Raw genomic sequence first — 17304 nt, 5'->3', positions numbered from 1 at the left:
AGGTTTTTTCCTTGTATGCAGTTGAACTGTCACAGTAGAACACCGGCATTTTAGGAACTTCTTCAGCCTTAGTCAGTGTTCAACTGCCTGAACAAATTTTTATTAACAGAGAATTCTTACTTTTCTATGAGGGTGTGAACACAGCCTTTCCATGATGCCATCTGCAGTGCAAGATCAGCAATTGCCAGGGCGAGCTGTTGGGGGGACAAATTACACAAAAATATCTCAGTACATTTAAAAGAAATGTAGCTTCCAATATGTCTCTTAAAAACATATTGGATATTTCACCATTGCTAAAAGAGTGATGCTGTCAGTTGATTCAGGACCATCATTCTTTTGCCTAAACTGTCAATACAGAATTCCACGAACAACTTTATTCATTTCAATTGATTGGTATGGAGTCCCGTCATTAAGATTAATGTCTTGAAAAAAAAAACAGTCCCTAAGGCTGTTACCTGTGTGATGATGATGGGCGAGAGGTCTTTGAGGTTTTGAATGTGGGAGAGGAGAGAGTCACGCAGGGCAAGATGTGTCTCCTGGGGAAGCTCATAGAATGATGTCTGAATTTTCATTTTCATGGTTTGCGCAGCAAAGTAACACGACTCAACATCCTGCTTCATCTGTAAGAGCTGGTCTGAGATCTCCCACGCATACATCTGTACAAGAGAAAGAAAGCATATCATTTAAAATTACGAAATTATACCTAGTCCCTCTAGTTTAATCCATATTCAGTTTCATTCTATCTTTCGACGCAGATAGATGATGATGTGATGAGCTCTCTTGGTGCATATGGTTCAGATGCCCCTGCCTGATGGAAGCTTTTAAACCATGTGGTAGCCCGGATGGGTGTGGCCATGGGAACAGTAAACAGTTCATTGAAGGGAGTGAGCAGGCATCCAAGAATCCTCTCAGCAGTACAGATTATTCAATCCAGACCTGCCAACCCAAACAAGAATAATCCCAAGTGGGGTGGGCAGGATAGAAGCACATCACCTTTAGTAAAGACACGAGACACTAGGAAATGTAGGAAACTAGAACTAAAACCAGACTTTAAAAAAAAAACAAAAAAAAAACACGGCAGCTTTTTTTTTTTCCCTAAAGCACTTGTTGTTTACTGTACAACCCCATACAGCACTCCAGGTTCTACCACAATGGACTGGACTGTTTGTATGTTTATTGATTTTTAAAGCCATGTCAGCAACAGGACTATTTCATGGCGAGCACAGGGTTAACAATACAAGTTATACAGTTTACAAAACTACATAAAACAATTAAAGCTTAGTACAAGACAAAAATTCTAAAATCCATTCAGGTGATACCTTCCTGAATATTTCCATTAAACAGGTCTCTGAATAAAACCGTTGTCAGATACTATCAAAGGCACTGCATTCCAGTAAGATATGTTTGATAGTCAAAGGGATTTGACAGAGAAGACATAATGGTTACCTATCAGTAGAAACCTGTGTGTGAGTCTTGAATAACCCACTCAGGACATAGTGAACATAACTTTGTTGTGCCTAGACTTTAAGTTAGAAGAGGACCTTCATTTTATACTGGGGTTTATTTCATAGAGTTATTATTATTGTTGCATTTGTCCCATTCTACCTGCCACTAGTTAGAGATGTATGAACTTATTAATGGTCTAAAATCAGAGGGGGGCATTGGACAGTCAGAGATTTCCAGGTTGAGGGCCTCCGTGTCCGCTCTCTCATTACCAGCCAGACCAAGAGGACGTTGAAGTTCTGTAATAGATCTACTTTAGATAAATTGTTGACAATTATGGAGTGGTCAGTCTTTACAGACTTGAGTGCTTAGAGGCAAGACTTTGAGTCTGTGGCGATTAGGAAGTTCCACTTTTGGCCCATCTATTTCAATTTATTTATAAAGCACATTTAAAACAACTTTAATTGACCAAAGTGCTGAACATAAAGCATAAACCTAATTACAGCATTTAAAAAATGCACAGACCTAATCGCTGCATTAGTATTGCATAGGCTTATATATGACAGTAAAGTCCATATAACCTTAAAATGACCCAATCACCTATCATTAAAAGCATGGGAGAAAAGATGAGTTTTTAACAGACATTTAAATTCAGACACTGTAGAAGCAGTTCTGATAGATAGAGGCAAAGTGTTCCATAATTTGGGACCAGCAACAGAGAAAGCTCTATCTCCCCTGCATTTCAGTCTTGTTCTGGGAATCCACAACATCTCATCCAAGACAATTAACAGCCTTGTATACAAAAAGCTAAATTTTAAACTCAATATGGTACTGCAACCAGTACAGCGAGCGTAAGATAGGTGTAATATGTACCCATTTGTGACCCATCTCTATATTTTCCAGGACTAGGAGCAGTGCCCGAGCCTCAGCTGTAAAGATGGAGCTTTGTCCCAGATTTCAAATGCCATAATGTTGATCCCCAATTTCTGCTCCCATCAATATGCTTTTAATCTGTTTTTGATCCTTCCGTGAATGCAGTTCTGTGAAGTGGGAGTCCAAAACTTAGCTCGAAGAATTGCTGCTGGTATTCATTTGGGTGTGTTTCTGTCTCTTTATGCTGAGTCAATGTCAAGATAATGGGTGGTTTTTTCAGAGCTCAGGGAGGAGCAGGGCAATCCAGTTGAAATACTGGTAGGTAAGCTGGGTTATTTTGGTTTGCCTTGAATTTAATCGCAATACTGTAAGGCCAGTTTCAGACACCTGTTCTGGAAAGATGGCTTCTGTATAGAGATTTTGTATAGGAGTGGTCCTGAACGCTCATAAGGCCAGACATATTCCATGATGATGTATTGTATCTAGCATGCATGTATAAGATCTTGCCAGTTCATACACAATGCTCCTGCAATCCAGTTGGGATCTGACTAGTACTCTGTAGAGGTGTAAAAGAACAATGGAATCTGCACCCCGTTTTGTTTTAACCAGTACTTTTAGAATACCCATTGTTTTAAAACATCTTCTCCTCAAGGTTTTCATGTGTGGGATAAAAGTGAGTTTGTTGTCACACACCAGTCCTAGGAATTTAAATTACTTAATGATCCTGATGGGTTCACCCTCCATATGCAGCTCTGGGTCAGGCTACAGCAACCAGAAGAGGCAAAAATGTACACACACAATCTTAGTTTTGGAAAATCTAAATCCGTTTTTGATTGACCAGTCATTTATCTTGTTTATGCACAGCTGTAGTTGTCGCTCAGTTAAATTCATATTTTCCCTCTGTAACCAATGCACAAGTTGTCAACATATAGACTGCGGAAGATGTGAGGTCCTACAACCTTAATTATACTGTCGATTTTAATACCGAAGAGGGTGACTGAGAGAATGCTTCCTTGTGGGACCCCTAACTATTGTATGTGCAAGTCTGATAGGGTGGCTCCTATTAGGACACTGAAACAGCTTTTAGTCAGGAAGATGGGTAGTTTGCCTCTGAGCCCTATTTCAATAATTATGTCAATGAAACTTCTAACTGGGTCTTTGCAGTCTTGATGCACTATATTAAATTTGTTATAACACTGAGTCTGAAAAAGGTACGAACAGGCTTTTTTAAGTAGCCATCCTGTGGCAACTTAGGACATTATGTTGAATAGCTGGTCGTGTAGAAGTAAATATAACAGGGAAGTGGGCACTACCACATAAGTCACCCCAAGTCTGTAGCGAGAAATCAAGTAAAAGCTCGGGTTCGCATATCATTTGGTCGATCATGGAATATGTTCCATGTCCTGGGTGCAAATAAGTGATTGAGCCATCGTTGAGGAGGTACAGAATGTTGTTATTAATTAAATATTAGAGTTTTTTTACCCTTCGAATTAGTACATTTTCCTCCCCATAATAGGCTATGACTGCTGAAATCTCCCATAAGTATACTTTACTACCAAAAGTATGAGGACACCTGACCATCACACCCATAAGTGGTTCTTCCCCAAACTGTTGCTACAAAGTTGGAAGCACGCAACTGAACAGAATGTCTTTATACTGGAGCATAAGTTTCTCTTCACTGGAACTAAGAGACTCAAACCTTTTCCAGCATGACAATGCCCCTGTGCACAAAGCGAACTCCAGGAAGACATGGTGTGTGAAGGTTGGAGTGGAAGAACTCGAGTGTCCTGCACAGAGCCCTGACCTCAACCCCACTGAACACCTTTGGGATGCACATGAAAGCTGACTGCAACCCAGGCCTCCTCACCCAACATCAGTGTAGACTTTCAGCTTTAATTCAAGGGGTTTAAGAAAGTATTTTTAATCGTTTAGGAAATAAAGCCATTTTTTTACAGAGTCCCTCCAACGCTCAAAGGTAATTGACTGATAAGCAGTTTGGGGCCAGGTGTGACCTGTTTACTCCTTATTTCAGGATAAATTAAGGACAAAAAAGGTCTGGAGTTGATTCCAAGTGTTGAATTTGATTTGTTAGCTGTTTATGGGAACTCTCAATATGGGGTCCAAAGAGGCGTCAATGCAAGCGAAAGAGGCCATCATTAGACTGAAAAAAACAAAACAGACCCATCAGAGAGATAACAGAAACATTAAGAGTGGCCAAATCAATAATTTGGTACATTTTTAAAAAGAAGGAATGCACTGGTGAACTCAGCTACACCAAATGGCCTGGAAGACCACAGAAGACAACTAAAGTGAATGATTGCAGAATTCTTTCCTTGGTGAAGAAACACCGCTCACAACATCCAGCCAAGTCAAGAACACTCTGCAGGAGGGAAGTGTATCATTGTCAAAGTCTACAATCAAGAGACACCTTCATGAATGTAAATACAGACAGTTTACCTGAAGATGCAAACCACTGGTAACACTCAAGAACAGAAATGCCAGATTACACTTTGCTCTTATAGAGAAAAAGAAAAAAAAAAGCCTGACCAGTTCTGATGCAAGAATAACTTGTACCAGAATGGAAAGGAACAGCTCATGATCCAAACCGTGCCTTACTATCTGTCAAACATGTGGAGGCAGTGTTATGGCATGGGCATGTATGGCTGCCAATGGAACTGGGTCACTGGTGTTTATGGATAATGTGACTGCTGATAGAAGCAGCAGGATGAATTCTGAAGTGTATAGAGCTACTTTCTGCTCACATTCAGTCAAATGCTGCAAAACTTATCGGACAGCGCTTCACAGTAAAGATGGGTAATGACACAAAATGTACCATGAAAGCAACCCAAGAGGTTGGAAATGGAATGTTCTTAAATGGCCGAGTCAGTCACCTGACTTCATGCCAACTGCTTTTCACTTACTGAAGACAAAACTGAAGGCAGAAAGACCCACAAACAAGCAGCAACTGAAGGCAGCTGCAGTAAAGGTTTGGCAAAGTATCTCAAGGGAGGAAACTCAGCATTTGGTGATGGCCATGGGTTCCAGACTTCAGGCAGTCATTGACTGCAAAGGATTTGCATCCAAGTATTAAAATAATCCTAATATTTATGTTTATGTTAGTTTGTTCAATTACTTTGAAAATAGCTGTAATTCCTCAACAGTTAATGCAATACTTTTTTAAACACCTTGAATTAAAGCTGAAAGTCTACACTTTAATTATATCTTGACCGCTTCATTTCAAATTCACTGTGGCAGTGTACAGAGGCAAAATTACGAAAATTGTGTCACTGTCCAAATACATGTGGAAATGACTGTATGTGCCGGTTTTTATTATTTGATCTCCTTTTTTGATCGTATTCTTCTTCACACTTACAACACCTTGTTGTGTTAATTCTGAGGCTATTTCAGCCTCATCCTCATCCTGTATGATTATTCCTTCACTGTTTTTAGGTATGGGTGGAAAGTGGTTTTCATGGGAACACCAGACAATGTACTTGCACACATCAGATGGATGTCAGCATGGATGGACTTTGAGCGTTCCACCAAAATCTGACCTGACCTCAACTTTTTCACATCTTTGACCATTCCTGCTTTCTTTTTGAATTGCGAAAGGGGATAACTTTGTAGGTGCCATGTCAGTTGACAGAGATTCTAAAAGGATAAATCTCTGCCAGTTTTCTTTTTTTGTTGCCAAGTACACATCCAGCATATAAATCATCCGAATTCTGTTCTAATATTCGTCTTGTGGAGATTTGTTTATTCGTTATATTTGTTTAACTTTGCTTCATCATCCTTGCACCCCACCCACCTCAGAGCCCAACCAGAGGATGCACAGAGCCAAGAAACTCCTGCAGATATGCACCAGGGATACAAGGATGTACTCTTGCAAGAAGAACTGGGTGTTCAAATTGCTCAACTGACCCTAAGTCAGCGCCTTCAGGAAAGAGAAACAAACGGCCGATATAACTGCCAATATCCACCCAGGGCACGTCATGACTAGCCACTTGATCTTAGACCATTGGATCGGGCCCTTCTAACCACCTGTCTATATGAAGTTAGGACCAAAGCACTCTATTGCACAGAGCCATGGAACTCCTGCAGGACATATACCTCCACAGACATGGGTTGCCTTTTACGAACAGCAAGGGGGTGCTAGGGACCTATTCTACACCAGGTCCCCACAGGCCACGGACTGGACCGTCTTGCTTGCACACAGCATTTTTAATCAATTTGTAATCCTCACCATTAAAATTATTTATAAAGTGTTAGATCCAACATTTTGTTGTCGCCATTTTCGACTATGTTTGGACTATATTTTTTGTTGGTATCCCTAATAAATATAGTTAAATGATGTTAACTACATACTTGTAAGGCAAACACAGTGCACTTTCACAGAAAGCATCTGCGAGAAAATCGAGATCAGAGATTACTAATGTAAGATTGGCGGGAAATGGCAGGGTTTCCTACACATCTATCGGTCATTCCAGATTCATATCTTGATTGGCTTATAAAAATGTCAAATGAGCCAATCAGCTGCATTTTTTTCAATCATGACTTGCAGCAACATATAGAGGATGTGAGGACATTCAATAATAGCTTTGTAAATCAGAACCATTATCACAGTGAGTTTCATCAACTGCCTCAGAAAGAACATCCTGTTGTGCCTCCTTCACTAGGAATGTGATGCTAAGTCGGATTATATTAGGGGAATCCAGAAATCTTGTGCTTAGAGTGGTGCTTTTGATAAACAGAGGTGGTTGTGATGGCTGGCCTTTATAGAAACGATGCACATCTCAACAGTTCTTCTCCAGGTTATTGACCACACATCATGCTGTAAGTCATGCCACATCCTTGCGGTAGGCAGACTTGTCATTGCCGTTTATGAGACCCACTATAGTGGTGTCATCTGCAAATATGAGTTTCACCAAGGGGTGGACAGACTTGGTCATTTATGTATGATGTGCATTGTAAAGAACAGTGGCTTTGTGCACCAGCGCTGATTGACAGTGGCTCTGACAGAATAGGTACTTTTTTTTTTTTTTTCTTTTTTTTTCTCCAGATACCAGTATTGTCCAGATGGTCCAAGATGTACTGGAGGCCCATGCTGACTGCAGCCCTATAGGCAAACTGCAGTGGATGCAGATGGTGATTTGTATTCCTTTTCAAAAACGATAACACCAGATGCTTAAATGATTTCACAATTACCAAAGACAGGGCAACCAAGCAGTAATCATTTTGGTAACTGACTTTACTCATTGTGTAACTCTACATCATTCCATTTTTGTTTTAGTGCAATGTGTTTCTGTACTCATCTTCCTCATCTCTAAGCGTGCTGCCATTTTTCAATTAAATTTTATTTTAACAAACAAAAATAAAATGTGCACCTTCCCACTGTCACACCTTACCAACACAGCCCCCCGACACTGTTTAAGACCCACTCCCTTCTTTGACTGAAAACTATAGACCACCTACAATTGCTGTGCTGCTGCAGCTGAGAAAGATTATGCAGAATTGCATCAACTAATAGAAAACATTCATTTGAAATCATGATTCAGTGCTTTTCAATTTCTCTCAGAGCTTCCCCAACTTGTCCCCTTTTATGATTCAAACTTTAAGAAACAATGTAGTCAATCTGTTAAACATTAAAGGTAATAGTTTGTGAATAACACAAAAGAAGTACATAAATAAAAGTTTTATCAAAGTTTTTTCCCTTTTTCACTGAATGTCCTGCAGCCTCTGTGAATATCTAGCACATACTAATTGCTGAACATCACAATTATTTAAAATAGATTCAAATCTGTAACAGGAACTGTGTTTTCTTTCATGTCAGTTTTATGTACAAGGAGCCCATCGTGATCCAATTATCAGACACAAAGATGTACATGGATGCTATTCTTCTAATTAAACGCTATCAGTCTGATTTTTAACTGATTATTAGGCTGCATATATATATATATATATATATATATATATATATATATATATATATATATATATATATATATATATATATATAGCGACTGTTCATTAATTGGATTATTTTTCAAATATATTACATCTAAATATTTATTTAAAAATGTTTCTTTACAGCATTTCAGTCAGATAATGCTACTAGACAACTTTTAACTAAATAACAGATTAAATAACAGATCACTAACTACAATTCTAACAACACTAACAACTCACAGCACGAGAATATTTTTAAGTACTTATGTCAAAGAAAAGAGACACCCAGACCAAAGCAAGGTGACTATATTCTATACATTTTTACTGGTCACAAAGAACACTTTAGCCAGACAAAGGGCACCTCCATCAGAGCAACTATAAAGGGAAGCTATGGACCAGCCCAAATTAGGCTTTATCCAGACTTGGCTGCTGTTTGCATAAGCTCAGAGTCTGATAATGGCACTTCCTCTGAGGAAGAAGAATACTACAGTGAATCAGATAATAATGGTTCTGACACACGATCATCACATAAATTGCACTGGCTTGGATGAGACCAGTAACACCAGTGGCCACTGACGTACTCAGTAAACAAGGTAAAGGCAAAGACACTAAGATGGAAATGAGACATGACCCCTTGGACACATATTTTTGAGAAACTATTAAACACCCAGGAGAAACAGTTCGTGATTTCTTAGATCTCATGCAACAGAAAAAAACAGGTGTACTCTCTACTCCCTAATGACGCCATTGCAATAGCAAACCCAGTGCTTAATGTCACATAGCAGGCAGACAGCTGACAAAGTAGTTTGGGTGTCAATGGTAATGGCTTTGACAGAGGTTGGAAAGTTTTCAATAAATCAATTAGCCAAAAACGTCATGCAGATCACTAAGCGAATGTAGGGTGAGCTGACTTTTGTGAGCAGTTTGTGCTTTTCTGTGCCACTTTTGCATTAAATTGAAGATTCTGAGGCAGAATCACACAGACTCACCTCACCTCACACAGACTTTTGATTCATTACAGCCCATCAGGCATTAGTGACTGCAGTGAAAAACTGAAGAAAGATTTAATGTTCAGAGCCTTAGCATAAACTTGACCGTTTAGTCAGTTATTTACAACACTCTGCACCAACTATTGCAGCTATACATGTGCACAAAGGAGGCAGTTCTAAAAATGGTCCCAACCATCCAGAAGAGAGCTCAATGGGCTGTCATTTCATTGAGAATGAAAATTACTTTTAGGAGTCTTTTTTTCCCGTGTTTCCTGGTTATATGGTAGAGTTCACATAAAAATAAACAACTTCCTGTACAGACCACACCCACTTCTGGTTTGAATAGTAACACAAAAACAGATACGAATATTTTGGGCACCAAACAGATACACGCACTGCGTTACACCCTCACATCATATTTGTCAGGAAATCTATACAAGAGGTCACATGACAATTTTTCAATTTTAAATGCCATGTTCTACAGATTTTAATTAATCTGTGCTCTTTGTGCAATATGGCTGCCACTAGGGGGCGTATTTCGGCTGTCCTATCCGGAGGTGGTGTGCGTGAAAAGGCGGCATAAACACCGTTTCCGTATAAACAGCTCCAGTGCGGTGACAGCGAGAAAAGCGGCCCCCTAACACACACACACACACACCTGTTCAACTTTTTAGTCACCGAGTAGCCGACTTAAACACTACATTATTTCGTTTCCTGTGTTCTTCCATTAATTCATACGCTACAACTAAACGCGTTTGTTTCCGCTGTAACGAGCTCTTCAGTCTGTAAATATGTGTCAGTGCTAGCGTGCTCATTAGCATAAGCCTAGCCGTTCACTGTTTATTCCCACAGATTCAGACTTGATTTTTTTCTGACCGAACCTAGGCCGTGTGTGACAAAAATATTTCAAAAACAGGAAAAGTACACTCTAAATGTTTCTGAATACAGCAGGTCTGCGTTGGGCTTAGCTACGGTGAGCCATTGGTTTTCGCAACACCAGTTGAGGATGTTGTGAAAAAACAGAATCCCAAATTAAACATACAATGTACTAAATACTGTGGAAGTAATTATCCCATATCCTGAAAGGTAGTACTCGGAGTACTAATTTATAATTCATCCTAGTGGTGCAGAGGCCCGTGTCAGAATTCCCCCAAGTTTTCCATTTTTAGCCTACCGATCTCTGCAGCTCCCCGAGCCACACCGAGGCTCGCTCCTTCCCGGCAGGATTCGGGTCGTGATAAAGCGCCTGTACAGCCTGATAAACAAGAGCCAAGGAGGGTTTCCCACCGTCCATAATCTCCGTTGTGTCTGCTTAAACTATCTTTATCAATACAAATGACAATACAGGCCTCGCTCTCCTTACAGATTGAGCGCCATCTCAAACAGACGCAGAGAAAACGCGTGTGTTCCACAAACCCATCCGGGTAGAAACCAGCGCCTCAGAACTATAGTTCCTGAAGCTTTTCACTTTTACCCCCTTTCTTCATACCGGGTATGTTCAAAATGTGTTTAGGTATACTTATTTTGGTAATATGCACGTCCTTCTTTCTCAATATATTGTGGATATAGTAAAAAGTAAGTGAAGTGTGTTTTTTTCTTTTATTGAGAACCATGTATATTGTACAAACAAGAGAACATATAACCAAGCATGAAAGGGTATATAGAAAAAAAAGAAGAAAATTACATTCTAAAAAAAGGCTGTACATATTAAACAGTTGAATAGTTCGTATTGTTTTCAAGCAATTTTTCATTCCATTTAACTTTATGAATATAGTAATGGGCAATTACTATAATACTAATAACTAAATCAAATATAAATACTAGATTTTTATCACCATCAGTTGAAAAACACTTTAACATCACATCAGTTTCTATAAAAATTAACAGAAATCCTAGCTTTTTTTTTTTTTTTTTTTTTTTTTGTAAATAATTTTCTAACTCTTTCCAAAAAAAAAAAATCTGTATCTTAAGACAATCCCAAAATAAAGACTAATGGTCTCAGGGGCATTTTTACAAAACACACAGTAATCTTCCATATCAACTTTAAAGCACTGTACCACAAGTGACTTAACTGGGTATACTCGATGGAAAATCTTGTATGAAGAAGACGTCCGGAGCAGAGAGGGTTAAGGGCCTTGCTCAAGGGCCCAACAGTGGCAGCTTCGCAGTGCTGGGGCCTGAACCCCTGTAACTTTTTGAAACAGAGAATTCCATTTAGCAGTAACAGCAAGCATATCTTTTACACAAAAATTTTATTGCAACCAGAACTAAAAAAAAAAAAAACCCTTAAACAACCTAATACAAAAATCATTACTGCATTCTAAGAGATTCAAAATTTCCTTGGGAATTGCATGTAATACCATTAAATATTGATTAGGTTCAAACGAGAAATTATAAATATGGATGAATTCAGTATAATTGCATAAAACACCCTCCTTTTTGATCAGTTACTTGACCCATGTAATTCCCTTTTTAAACAAATTCTCAAAAAAGTGTTTTGTTTCTAACTTTTATACATTTATTATTCCAAATGGTACAATTATTGGGGAGAAATTATGATTATACATAAGCATCCATGCAAGTAATACTTGTTTGTGAAAACATCTATGTTTTATGGATATCTTATTAATATCAAAATCAAGTCAAGTCAAGTCAAGTCAAGTCAAGTGGAGTTTATTGTCATTTCAACCATATACAGCCAGTTAGTACATAGTGAAATGAAACAACAGTTCTCCAGGACCAAGGTGCTACATAAGATAAACACAGAACAACACAGAACTACAAGGGACTACATAAATTTATACACAAAGTGCACAAGTGCAAACATGTGCAGACAGCACAAGACAGTACAGTGACTACTGAATCACATTTCTGTAACAACTCTATACCACCTACTTTCTGAAACATAACATTTAGTACTATATACCATATACTTTGTTAATTTTTTAAAATAATTTTGCAGCAATTTTTCTTTAAATATCATAGTAGAAGTCCATTCATCCATCCATTTTCTGTACCGCTTATCCTATACAAGGTTGCAGGGGAGCCTGGAGCCTATGCCAGGGAACTCGGAGCACAAGACAGGGGACACCCTGGGCAAAGTGCCAATCCATCCCAGGGCACAAACACGCACACAGTCACTCACATGCACTACGGATAATTTAGAGATGGCAATCAGCCTACAACACGTCTTTGGACTGGGGGAGGGAACCGGAGTACCCGGAGGAAACCCCCAGGCACAGGGAGGCATATGTTCTCCCTATGCTTCAGGGGTTTCCTCCCCCAGTCCAAAGACGCATACTGTAGGCGGATTGGTGTCTCTAAATTGTCTGTAATGTGTGTGCGACTGTGCCCTGCGATTGGTTGGTACCCCATCCAGGGTGTCCTGTGCCCTTAGTCCCCTGGGATAGGCACCCTGTGTAGGATAATCGGTACAGAGAACGGCTGGATGGATATAATGTGATTCGTTCTTCCAGATACATTTAAAAAGTTTGGAGTCTTAATGAGTGTAGGAGGTATATCTAACACTTGAGCAGTATAGACCAACCTAGATAAACCCTCAGCTTTAACTAACGATACAGGACCAATTAAGGAGATGTCTCTCAACAGCCAACAATGCAATATTGTTTTGCACTTAATTTCTCTATCTTGTATCTGAATACCCCGAAACACATCTTTTTTAATACAAATGGCCATATCTTGTGTAACCAACAAAAAAGTATTGGACTAACTGGGCAGCACTGTCAAATTCTCCTTTTGATTTCAAATCTATGAGAAGTTCCATAAGCCAATTTTTTTTTTTTTTGCTAATTTTATTATATAGGGTTCTGATTACTTTTTGCAAATTGTCCCCAAAACCAAAAAAGTCAAGGGTTTTAAAAATTAAAATCAGGTTCAAAATCAGGTTCAAAGGTATCAAAGGCCTTGTAAAAATCGATATATTAATTATCTTTAATCTATCTTTATTTATAACTTCACTACAATCTATAAAATCTAATACAAACTGTCTAATGCAAATATGTCTCCTTTTATAAACCCTGACTGTATTTCATCAATAACTGATTCTAATCCTGATTTTAAACTTCTGCAAAAATGGAAGCAATAATCTTACCGAATTTATAACTTAAAGTGAAAGGTCGTCAATTATCTAATGATAAAGGGTTTAGGGTTTATCATGCTTTGGGTTTACAGCTATTAGACCTTGTGTAATGGAGGGTGGCAAAACACCCTGATCAATAGATTCCTTAAAGACCATTAAAAGAAATTCGGCCAGATCTTCTTGAAATACTTTTTAAAAAATTCAGCAGTTAAGCCATCATTACCAGGGGATTTATTTAATTTTGAGTTTTTCAATGGCTGTTCTAATTTCCAAACTGGATAGTTCCTTATCACAATTGGCTTTAAACTCATCACCAATGCTATCCATGTTATGTTTTAAAGGCCTCAAAAAAAATCATCTATTGTGTCTACAGAACATATATTGCTCGAATTTATTCGCTTAGCGTGTTTCCAGTGTGTTTGTATTATTTTCTTAATTTCAAGTTTAAAGCTATCAATTTCCAGAAATCCGTTATTTAGTTTTCAAAAGGTCTTAGAGGCCTTGCAAGCATTTTCATTATTCCATTTAATAAAAAGATAAAAGATTTTGTGTTTGGTCAATACTCATGGCTCAATGGGGACTCTGTTAGTCTTTTGTTCTAATGTATTAGAAATTAACCAAAAATCTATTCTTGACTGTTTAGACTTATTACTATTACTCCATGTGTACTCTTTTAAATCCGGATGTTTATATCTCTCTATATCAATTACTCCTAAACTTTCATAAAATCTAAAAAGCTCTGAGTCAGTTGAAGATGGTCTAATCGAAACAGGAATTCTGTCTATCTTAATGTCTGGGACAATATTAAAATCCCCACCTAGAATAACTTCAATATCTTAAAATCTTAAAGTCTTTCGTTTAGTCAAATTTCAAAAACCCCTGACATTAAAGGAACAAAGTGATAAAGATTCTGACTACTGGATGGATGAACTGCAGTCAACTAGTGAATTCTCAGGTGATATGCTATTGACAGAGGCCTCTATATTTAGAGGTCTATATGTTCTATATTTAGCTTGCGAGTATAGGCTACAAGGGTCATGATTCAATTTGGTTCAGGATACTGGCTTCATGATTTCGATTTGATTCAATTCTCAGAATATTTTGAACAAAATTTTAATTAATAAAATTATGACTGAAAAGACTACTTTTTTAAAATTACTGGTTCATAAACTATGCAAAACAATGTGCATTTTTGTCTGTATAAAACTAAATAAATAAATTAACAAACAGATTCTACAAACAGAGGTTTCATATTTTAAACAAAATATACAGCAGGTTCACCATATCATAAAAGTAATAAATAAATTTATAAATTGTCCCAAAAAATTTGATTGAATAAACATAGTCTCTGACCCAGGGAAAATGATCGATTAAAATATAATGAGCTCCACAGCAGCGCTTGAGGCATCATTTTAACAGGAAATAGAACTCCAAGGTCAACTAAAATGATCGATTTCCACTGCCTCCTTCTTGGGCACTGTGGCGTTTGAAAGCTATTGAAGAGCTCATTTTAACTATTATAATGTGGTTGTGTAACCATATAAATTATAATGCGTGTTGGTCATTGTGATCTGAAGCTATCGGGCCCAGTGTGCTGTCTATATATTTTAACTCTATGGGTTGTGCACATTGGGACCCCTGGTGTTCAAACAGTGCAACTGCATAACATGCATAATTAATAGATTCCCACGATGCACATCATCAAATTTTTCGTGATGCATCGTTACACCCCTAGTACTGCAGTAGCAGGCATATGTCAGATATCCTTAGAATAGTGCGATCTTTTATACCGGAATAATGCTTCAGTCAGATGCAAAGAGTGGAAGGATAAATTTGGAGACGGGATCTTCATAGCAGATGCATTTTATTTCCAGGAAGTTCTTCAGATGGAGAAGTACTGAAGTATAGTTGGAGTTCTGTTTGGGCCTTGTCACACAATTTGTTTCCCTTCCTGTCTAATTAATTTTGTGTGAAATTCACCCAATATATGTATAACAAGTTTTTAGATCATTTATGAGATAACATATTCAGATCGGCTTAGTTCATTATATGATTCAATTTTATTTGTATAGCGCTTTTAACAATGGACATTGTCACAAAGCAACAGAAACGGAAATGAGGAAATAAACAGAAATAAATACATTCAGGATATAAATTTTAAATGTATGAATTTATCCCTAATAAGCAAGCCAGAGGCGACGGTGGCAAGGAAAAAGTCCCTGAGACGATATGAGGCAGAAACCTAGAGAGAAACCAGACTCAAAAGGGAATCCATCCTCATCTGGGTGACACCCGATAGTACAATTATAAATAATTCAATTCTATAACTGTGTATTACATGGACAAATAGTGCAACTGTGTAAACAGGAAATTCGTAACAGTTTTAACATGAAGTCTGTTTTGTTGATCTTTCCATTGTTCACTGATGGAGACTTGAGTGCAAAACTGTTCATGGCAACAAGGCACTAAAGCTATCATATGAATTGTAGTCATAAGCCATAGCATAGCATAAATGTTCATATGAATTGTGGTCCAAAGCCATCTTCATGGTTTTTAAGTGGTACCATCTTCAGCAATCTCAATGATCTGTCTATGGCTGTCTATGGGGGGCCATCCTCAGCAGCAGTGAGTGATTTCCAATTGATGAGAACTCCAACCAGAATTAGGGCAGGATGGATCAGGCAGGTCCAGAGAGCAGAAAGGGTTAGGATCACCGGTATCTCAGGAGTAGCATGTGTAGCTCGACAGAGAAAGAGAGATAGAGAGGGAGAGATTATTAGGTATGCTGAACAAAGTACTTTGCATGCAGAGTGCAAGCAGGGACTCTGGCAAGACTAGCTATGACAGCATAACTAAAAGGGAGAGCCAGAAGGTAACACAGACATGAGGGTGCCCTGGGACATTCCACCGTCAACAAACCTGAGTGAACGCGTGAGAGTGGGGGGGCGACAGCATCCAAACATCCCAGTTCACCACCACTATGCCTGTGAACCCTCCAGACCTGCTCCTTTACCTAAGAAAAAACTATTCACAAAAGGCTTGACTAAACAAATATGTTTTCAGCCTAGACTTAAACACTGAGACTGTGTGTGAGCCCCGAACACTAAGTGGAAGGCTGTTCCATAACTGAGTGGCTTTGTAAGAGAAAGCTCTACCCCCTGCTGTAGCCTTCACTATCTGAGGTACCAACAAATAGCCTGCACCTTTTGATCGAAGTAGGCATGGCGGATCATAAAAGACCAAAAATTCGCTTAGGTACTGAGGTGCGAGACCATTTATTGCTTTATAGAGCAAAAGTGTTTTATAATCAATTCAAAATTTGATTGGTAGCCAATGCAGTGTGGATAAGATAGGGGTCATGTGGTCATATCTTCTGGTTCTAGTAAGGACTCCCGCTGCTGCATTCTGGACTAACTGGAGCTTGTTTATGCATCTACTGGAGCATCTAGGCAGTAAGGCATTACAATAATCCAACCTAGAGGTAACAAAAGCATGAAGTAGTTTTTCTGCATTGTGTAGCGACATTATACTTCTCATCTTAGCAATATTTCTGAAATGAATCTATTATCTACATGAGCTTCAAATGAATGACTGGAGTCAATAATCACACCAAGGTCTTTTACTGCTGCTCATGATGAAACAGAAAGGCCATCCAGAGTTATTATGTAATCAGAAAGCTTACTTCTAGCTCAAGTCAAGTCAAGTGGAGTTTATTGTCATTTCAGCCACATACAAGTACACAGTGAAACAAAATAACGTTTCTCCAGGACCAAGTTGCTACATAAGAAACACAGAACAACACAGAACTACAAGGGACTACATAAATTATACAATAAAGTGCACAAGTGCAAACATGTGCAGACAGCACAAGACAGTACAAAACAGTACAAGACAGTACAGACAGCACAGTAAGTCCCAGTGCAGCGCCGACCAGCACACAGTTCTGTTTAAAGT

The 17304-nt window shown here is 38.5% G+C and overlaps 1 protein-coding gene across 1 annotated transcript in view; it reads right to left on the bottom strand.

Moving 5' to 3' along the window:
• tnpo3 (transportin 3) overlaps positions 1-10689 on the bottom strand; it is a 53373-nt gene extending 42684 nt beyond the window's left edge. Inside the window, exons 1-3 of the mRNA XM_026943459.3 lie at positions 10426-10689; positions 456-656; positions 121-194 (exon numbers count right to left, since the gene is read on the bottom strand). Of these exons, the coding sequence (XP_026799260.1) occupies positions 121-194; positions 456-656; positions 10426-10545 (395 nt within the window). The 5' untranslated portion in view covers positions 10546-10689. The remainder of the gene's footprint in view (positions 1-120; positions 195-455; positions 657-10425) is intronic.
• Between the last annotated feature and the right edge of the window lie 6615 nt (positions 10690-17304).

The sequence above is a fragment of the Pangasianodon hypophthalmus genome, chromosome 18 (assembly GCF_027358585.1).
Source record: "Pangasianodon hypophthalmus isolate fPanHyp1 chromosome 18, fPanHyp1.pri, whole genome shotgun sequence".
NCBI classification, from domain to species: domain Eukaryota; kingdom Metazoa; phylum Chordata; class Actinopteri; order Siluriformes; family Pangasiidae; genus Pangasianodon; species Pangasianodon hypophthalmus.
This window is presented reverse-complemented; position numbering and strand designations above follow the sequence as displayed.